At 35.7% G+C, this 8,635-nt stretch overlaps 1 protein-coding gene across 1 annotated transcript in view; it reads right to left on the minus strand.

The window, feature by feature from the left end:
- Positions 1–85: 85 nt before the first annotated feature.
- The window catches only part of LOC104616976 (rho-associated protein kinase 2-like), a gene marked incomplete at its 3' end in the record, with an annotated part of 13,843 nt that continues 5,293 nt past the window's right edge, over positions 86–8,635 (minus strand). The window contains exons 6-16 of the mRNA XM_010282163.1: positions 8,465–8,544; positions 8,051–8,099; positions 6,619–6,754; positions 6,397–6,488; positions 5,892–6,152; positions 5,508–5,591; positions 4,698–4,857; positions 3,466–3,626; positions 2,857–3,041; positions 1,588–1,657; positions 86–189 (exon numbers count right to left, since the gene is read on the minus strand). Of these exons, the coding sequence (XP_010280465.1) occupies positions 86–189; positions 1,588–1,657; positions 2,857–3,041; positions 3,466–3,626; positions 4,698–4,857; positions 5,508–5,591; positions 5,892–6,152; positions 6,397–6,488; positions 6,619–6,754; positions 8,051–8,099; positions 8,465–8,544 (1,382 nt within the window). The remainder of the gene's footprint in view (positions 190–1,587; positions 1,658–2,856; positions 3,042–3,465; positions 3,627–4,697; positions 4,858–5,507; positions 5,592–5,891; positions 6,153–6,396; positions 6,489–6,618; positions 6,755–8,050; positions 8,100–8,464; positions 8,545–8,635) is intronic.

Below are 8,635 nucleotides of genomic sequence, written 5' to 3' on the forward strand. Positions count from 1 at the left end.
GGTGGTGGTGGTAGAAAAAAAGAAGAAAACTACAAAAAGCCATCTTAATCTTTTATGTATTAGTAGTATAACTCGTAAAATCAACCTCTCATCCTGTAACTCTTGTATCTTTTGCTGCATTTCTTTACAAAGTTTGGTCTTTTCCTCACATTCTTCTTTAAGTTCTCGAACTTGCGTCTTATACAGAGTCTAGAATTTAAAGTTGGAAAGAAAAGGACATGACTTGCATATTCTAGCTTGAAGGTACACAGAAAATGATACAAGATGACATTGTATGCAATTCTCTAATCACACACTAAGTGTACAATTGTGGTATAATTGTGCAATGCCTTCTCTAAATTTAATTAAACGTCATCATCATTCCCAAATATGTTTTGGTTATATTTTTTTTTTTTAACTTGTATATTTGTGAATGGATAGATATATGATATACATTTTGTATGTTTGTAAACATATTGTTAAAGAAACTCTCAGTGTGAAAATCACTGTTTGATAGAAAATTAGAGGTATCTGAAGCAAGGAAAATAATTAATTTCTTTTTCTCTACTATTTTAAATCTTTGTCTGATATAGGTAGGTATGTAAAATTTAGACTTTAACCATACAAATCCATGAAAACAACATGACATTTAAAGACCAAAAAGAAGTATAGGAGAAAGAAAAAAAAGTAGATTAGAAAAGCATCTGAAATTCAAAATTTTGCAAAATGGATATAAATCGAGAGCTCTAAAGGAAATTAAAGAAAAATTATATTGCTCTGTACACTCAAATGACTGAATACAGGTGAAGTGACAGACAACTCCAAGTGGATTTACTGCAGGGCTTTCAAGACAGACTGTCTCTCCCTGGCCCATCCACAGCAGTCAGCTGACCCCAAATCTCCCTTTCTCTCCTTCAATGCGTGCAACTTTTTGATCTACTAAAACTTCAGATAGCCCTTCTCCTCACTGACATAAAGACCACAGTAAAATCTTAAGTTTCCTTACATTCTGAAGCAAGCCTTTTGGTCTTTACCTGCAGTGTAGCTGGATGTGCACTGTTAAAATTAATTAACCTTCATATGCTAGTGATGATTTTTAAGTATCATACCTATTTATTCCGTTGTACACTATCACAATAAAGCAAAAGCTCCCAACAGATGTCTACCAAGTTTGGCTGTACTGCAAAAATTTCCTTCCGAGCCTTAAATGTACATGTTTGGTCAACACCACGTGATGCTGAGAATACAGCTCTTCTCTTCCATGCAGCATGGAAGAGATGCTGACTGCAAAAGGCCTGAAACATGCAGAAAATTATTTACGCTGTGGAAGAGAAGGAATTAACTCCTTGACTCCTCCCTCCCTCTAAACTCTGTTTAGGACTCCCTTCCAAAGCTGGAACATTTCTTAACGTGAGCTGAGCTCTTTCATACTATGCAGTGATCAGGAGCAAGGAGTGACGACAATGCTGCAGACAAGACTGAAGGCATAAACAAGAAAAAGAATTAAGTTAGAGATGTGAAATGCTTGACAGCTGAGGGCGAAGAAGAAAAGCTAACACTAAACTTAGTAAACAGGTTAGTATAAAAATAAAGAAGTATAAAACATACTGAGAAGTACTGTTCAGCTTCAAGCTGGTCTTGAAGCTCTTTCATTTGTCCATCTGCATCTTGACGTTCCCTAGAAAGGAATAACATATTTTAGAAGATATGAAGATATTCCAAACCAGTAAATGGAGAAGGCAACATTCACACTCTTACGATCTTCAGTCATTTCCTGACCAAAGTATGGTCAGCAGTTAAACCTGAGGCTTCCTCTGGGTACCAGCTCTCTTTTTCACTTGCACAGCTGAGAATACCGCACTCGTAAGAAGTCAGTTTGATACTGTTAACACACTAACTACAACAGTGTCACATAGTTTAATCTGATAGAACTGATAAAACAAACAGCCACCAACAGAATCTTATTTCCATGTAAAACGTTAACGTTCTGACAGATTTTTTGGGGTCTCTTGTTTGCAAGAGCACAGTCTGTGAAAACATGTCTCTGTTCTTTGACGTGCATCAGTTTTTGAATTCATCTGTTATTAAAACAACACAGAAAGTCAATTAGTCAGTCCCATAACAAAAAAAAGATTTCTGCCAGTGTTTCACATGACAGCAACTCTCATGTGGAGCTGCCTTCTACACAAGTAACTGCATCTTGCTGACAGAAAAGATAAAAGTACCAGGAGATAAACCATCAGAAAGTCATAAAGGAATTAAGAATGCGTTTCATCTGATATATGTGCTAAACTTGTCTGTTCATTCACTAGAATGTTCTTTAGGGGGGGATTAATTAATTAATTATTATCAGGTGCGAATATTACTTGTAAGACCTTGAAGAACTGCTGGGATTTAACACAACTACTATTTGAAGGTCCAACAGATGTGTTTAAACATCTTTAGTACTGAATATTTCCAATGCTTACGTTTCACAGCTCTGTATTAGTATTCATTTCCTACTCTAAAGCTCTCATGGGCTAATAATGCCAGTAACTTGCCTCTTTACTGAAGTTCTACATAATTTAAAAAAAAAAAAAGTACCTAGATTTTCTATTAAGTATGTGTTTCTCTGAAGTCCTCACGCTCTTGTCTTTAAGCTGGGTTTTTAAGATTTTCAGGATAATAACATCTTTTAGTACAAAAGTATACACCACTGAATCACTAGGGAAATCTCAACTAGAGTCACTGTAAATTATTTTAAACAATTAAGTTTTGCACTGTAGAATAGCATATTCTGTGCAGCAAATTTTTAAAATTAATATCGTTCTCAGCTTTTGCCCAACAACAATTACAAATCAGTAACATTACTAAAAAATATAGAGCAACTCTGCGTACTTGCGAAGTTCATTATTTTGCTTTTCCAGACTTAATTTGATTTCCTGAAGATGGTTATTCTCCTGTTTTAACTGCTTCTCTGACATTTTCAGGGTGTTGACCTGTTGCGTTTGCATCTTGAGGTCATTTTGAGTGAGACAGCGCTTTTGTGTTTCTTGCTCTATTTTTAATGTCAGGTTTTTTACCTGAAAAATAAACAAGTATAAACCAACCTGTGAATTTTACAGACCTACACAGGAAAGCAACATTTAAACTGTGTCTCTTATTGATTTCCTCTACATTTTTGTACAACATGCTCACATCTTCTGATGTCAAAGCTGTTTCCTGAATAAAGGCATTAGCATAGAACAAACAACCTAGTTTTTCCATGTCAATCTCACAACATTTTACATTGCAGGAAAAAACCTTTTTAAGATCAATAATGCTGAAGCATTTCAGCAAAATGAAACCACGCTCAGTAAAGTAGACTTTTTAAAGCTCGAAATACAGAGAAGGAAAAAGTTGCTGCCGTTTTCATTCACAAGCATTCCTAAATATAGCTTTAACAGGGAAAACATCATGACATTGACAATTAGGTTACACTCGACTCCTTTTGTCATTGTTCCTTACATCTTCATTTAGTATATCCTTTTGCCTAAGGAGCTCATTGATTTTCTGTTGTGATTGTTTGAGATCACAGTCCAACATGGAACGCTGCTTTTCAGCTTCTAACAGCCGATTTTCTACTTTTTGCTTTAAAGCTCTCTCTTCCAAAAGCTTCTTCTCCATTTCTGTGAAGAAAGAGATTTAAGACATCAGTCAGTGTAAACCAGGGGATTTTGGAGGGTGAGGAGAGGAGGACGCCTATTGCATATGAACAATAAGCAACAAGTTTATCCTTTTAACACTGAAAAGAAAGATTGATGAAAAGTGATTCATTAAAATCTTCACAGTAAACCCACACCCACAGGATGCTTTACAAGCATTCCTGATTGATAGCTATTGCCCACTTTTGAGTTTCAAGATAACTTCCAGTTTATCTGCAACACATCTGAGATGGATAAAAAGGGTGGATTTTAAAAAATAATCCATCTAAATCTACTGAAGTGTTGCTTTGACTATGATAATTTGAAATCATTTAAAGAGTCGAAGCTGTTCAGGAACCTGATATGCCAAGTGATTCAGCCTTTATTACAGAATCATTTCTGTTTCGTTTGAACATCTGCATGCTCAAAATTTTTGTGAATCTCTGCAGTTCGAAAGACAGGATCTGCAGGTAGATTTTTAAGTAGCTGAACATAAGCCATTTAATTCAAAAGTAAGAGCCCATCTTCTGGAATTGTTTGCTAATTATCCCTCTAAGATATTTCAATTGTCATACGATGCACCAGAATATGCATGGTGACTACAGAAGCCCAGCGAAGGCTTTGCTATTTCTAACTCCATCTGGTCTACATATTTAAATTGTTAACTTGCTGAACATATACTTTATTTAGGAAGTCACAAAAAAAGGTATAAGTACACTGAGTAAGAACAAAGATAAGCTCGTAACTAAGACGTTTCAAGCAATTTTAGTAACATAAATTTCAGAAAAATTAGTTCTGAATACACTAGCACAGAAAATGAATTAGTGGTGTGCAATGGAGAAGCTGTTTTACTCCGAGACTAAAACAGTGTGTCTTTAACCTAGCAAAGCAAGGATAAAGGGAATATGACCGATTTTTATGACACTAATTATATTTATAAAGAACAGGGTAATCAAGGAAAACAGCCTACACTTAGGCTTCCACTAGCATTACAAGATTATGTTGTCTACTATGTATAATTTATACCTACGTCCAGCCATAATGTCAAATACATACCTTTCATGGCTTCAGATTTTGCTTCCTCTATAGACTCATAGATCTTATTTTTGTCTGCTAATCGTGCTTTTGTGGCTTTATGTTCAGCTTCTTCTTGTTCTAGGTTCTGCTGCATAACTTTGAATTTATATGTCATATCTATTTCCATGTTGCTTTTTTCCTGTTAAAGAAGAAAGTACATTGAAATAAAACATTAAATACATCAAGTTAAAGACAAAAGTATTGGACAACAGTAACATACTGCTTGGAAATATGCTAAGAGTAGAAGAGATGGCTCAGACTCTAAGGAGCTAACTGAGAACTCATTTCTACAAATGCGTTTCTGTGGATAGCAAAGTGCTCCAGAAATGCACAATGACATCCCCAGTTGCAAACAATTATAGAATTACTGCCTTAACAACCAATGTTTTGTAATAAGAGCGGCTCAAAGATTAGTTTACTGAATAATTTTTTCAATACTTTTGTTTCAATGACAAATTAAAAAAAAATATTAGCAGAAGCTTTTTATTTGAGAGTTAAAAAAAAAATCAGATTAAATTAAATGCTACTTCTGCACTGTTAAACTATTCACTAGAGTACATGTACTTTAGAAGTGTAAGGTATTATGATCTTAAGGGAAATGCTGACTTTTTTTCCCCACACTCATCATATTGCAAAAACAATAAAGAAAAAATCAAGGAAAAAGAATAAACATTGAAAACAAGGTGCTTTTTTGCATAGATTTTTATCTCCATGTCTCAAGTAATAAAAGTGCAAATTTAAAAATTCTGTAAGAATGTAACACCAATGTTCACTTAGAAGTGCTGTTACCTTTTCTAAATCTGTAAGTTTTTCCTGCAATTGTCTCTTCTCCATTTCCAGTTTGGCTAACGCACTCTTTACTCGATATTCGACCTAAACATGACCAAAACATCAGTGAGGCTGGGCAGTGATTTGAAAAAGAATGTACTGTATCTACTTAGACATGTAACAGCTTCTAATTCTGATTATTAAGAACATCTCCCTTCAGGGTGATTTAAAAAGTTATCAATAACATTTTATGAATGTTATCACTTATTTTCTCTTAAATGTGTGTCCACACTTACAGAACGCTGAATAGAACAGCATGCTAATCTAGTCACAATTTGAAGCTCAAATAACATCACCACAACCTATTTTTATTTCTGAAATGAGAAGCAAGCTTAACTTCAGAACACTTGTGGGAATACCTTGTAAATCACTGATAATCTCCGATCCATGACTTCGATCCCTCCTTTCCGATTCTAGAGCTGACTGAAGATTGAGAAAGTCCTTCTCCAGTTTGAGTTTAGCATTCTCCAGCAGGCAGTTCTTATCTTGTAGTTCTCGATTATTAGCTTCCAGCTGCTGGATTTGCTTTGTGCTTTCTGTCTGGTTCTTCCTTAACCTGGCTGCAGTATCAGACTCCGATCGCAGCAAAGAATTGGCTTCATCCAACTAAGGATTGCAAAAAACATACTTCAGAGACAATTAAAATATAACACTACCATTTCTACTACAGAATACTTGATTTTATGGATTAAATAAAAAAGAGTGTACTTCAAAATTATTTTGAACACCAAAACATGACAAGAAAGAACAGCTTTTAAAAATCCCATTACACATTTCAATTCCCTCCACTGCTAACAAAATCTGTACTTCAAACAGCTGTTATTTTAGAATATACACGAAGTTGGCATGCCTGTCTTTGCAGCTGATTGATTTTCTCATTGGATATTTGAGAGTTCTGATTCCTCTTTTTTAAATCTTCAAGCTGGTCTTTCAAGCTGTTAACTGTAAAAAAAACAATTCAACATTGTTAATCAACTGTCAAGAAAAAGCTTCAATGTGAATTATAATTCATTTATTTTATCTTTTAAACATCCACATCAAAACAAAATTCTTCAAGCATGGTTCAACATACCCTCATTTTCCAAATTGCGTTTCTTATCTGCTTCATGTTCTGCTTTTCTCTGGTATTCTGTATTCTTATGCTGAAGAAGAGCCTTCTCTCTTTCTAACTGTCTGACTGCAGACTCTACATTCTTCCTTGAACTTATCTGGATATATTTAAAAAAAAAGAAAACACTAATTACATACAGAATAGTGGTATTTTTTAAATTATAAAAAGACAGTTCATGCACTCAGTTTAGCTTGTAATGGAAAAATCACAGAATCATTAAGGTTGGAAAAGACCTTTAAGATCATCAAGTCCAACCATCAACCCAACACCACCATGCCCACTAAACCAAGGTCCCGAAGTGCCACATCCACACGTTTTTTGAACACCTCCAGTGATGGTGACTCCATCACCTCCCTGGGCAGCCTGTTCCAATGCTTGACCACTCCCCTCAGTAAAGAAATTTTTCCTAATATCCAGTCTAAACCTCCCCTGGCGCAACTTGAGGTCATTTCCTCTCGTCCTATCACTGGTTACTTGGGAGAAGAGACCAATATCCACCTCACCACAACCCCCTTTCAGGTAGTTGTAGAGAGCAATAAGGTCTCCCCTCAGCCTCCTCTGCTCCAGACTGAACGATCCCAGTTCCCTCAGCCGCTCCTCATAAGACTTGTGCTCCAGACCCCTCACCAGCTTCGTTGCCCTTCTCTGGACACGCTCCATCAATTCAATGTCCTTCTTGTAGTGAGGGACCCAAAAGTCAACACAGTATTCAAGCTGCGGCCTCACCAGCGCTGAGTGCAGGGGCATGGTCCCTTCCCTGACACAATCTATTTGCCTGCTGCAAACTGCGTGTCAGAACACGTGGCCAAATCCAGCTCAGTACGACTATGGCCAGGAGCTTTTACAACTTAAAGACTGTTTGATCATTTGGATTTCACAAATCTTGTAAACCTGCCTAGCAGCCACTCTGGAAGCACAAAAACATAGATGTAATGTAAGGTCTTGACATGCGCCTGGATGAGCAATACATTAAGTTGCACACGTCCACTAAAGATATGACAAATTTGTAGTAGTACTAAGGTGCAAAGCTGGGTAGTAAGTAGGGTCCTTTTACTGACACTGTTTGAGTAATGCAAAGAATGGCCTTCCTCTTCTAGCAACATTACGCTCACATCTTCAACTTTTAGAATTCTATATGGCATATTTATATCATGCTATCCTCCAAATTAAATACAGAGTAAAAAATGAATTCTGGAAACAAATGTGTAGTTGTAGTACAGAAATCATGATGAAAGTATTTTAGCAGTGACAACAATTTCATGCTTGTGAATAGCAAGAAATGAACTTCTATTACTTGCTGTAACTGCACAGCTACTCAGTAATTTGCTGTTTCCTAAGGAAAAAAGCCAAATGTTAAAGTTCTAATTCCAATACGAAATAAATACCAACTTACCTCTTCATCTAGCTCCTTCACTATCTTCTCTAAACGAGTATTAGTAGACCTGAAGAAATTTGAAAAATATTTTTAAACCTTGCTGATTATACAGAAATTAGGATGTTTGGAAATGTCTCATTAATTTTATGTAAGTTACTCTACTTTTCAGCAATCACATGAAACTTCAAGGACTGGGGAAATCACTCAAACAACAGAGACTCTTATGGAGAATTAAGGCAAAAAAACAACCAAAAAAACCTCCCCAAAACAGTTGTCACAGGAGTAGCAAGACTTAAGCCAGCAATTTACAGTGAGATCTGCTTGCAGTGTTGGTAATCCCCAAAGTGGATTAAAATGCTTTTAAGCATTCAAAAACAAAAGGTGTAATAAAACTTCTTTATAAACGTATCAAACATGTCAAAACAGTCTCACCTGTACTTCTGTTCTAGTTCATCTTTGGCTTGTAATTCATTACTGAGCTGTTCTTCTAGCTTGCTTAGTTTTTTCTGAAACTGTAAAATGTCAAAAAAGCACAGCCCACATATAAAAATGCTATCACATAAAACAAGCGTAATTCAGTTAAATAACAAAAAAAAGGGAAAG

The sequence above is a fragment of the Phaethon lepturus genome, unplaced genomic scaffold (assembly GCF_000687285.1).
Source record: "Phaethon lepturus isolate BGI_N335 unplaced genomic scaffold, ASM68728v1 scaffold52252, whole genome shotgun sequence".
NCBI classification, from domain to species: domain Eukaryota; kingdom Metazoa; phylum Chordata; class Aves; order Phaethontiformes; family Phaethontidae; genus Phaethon; species Phaethon lepturus.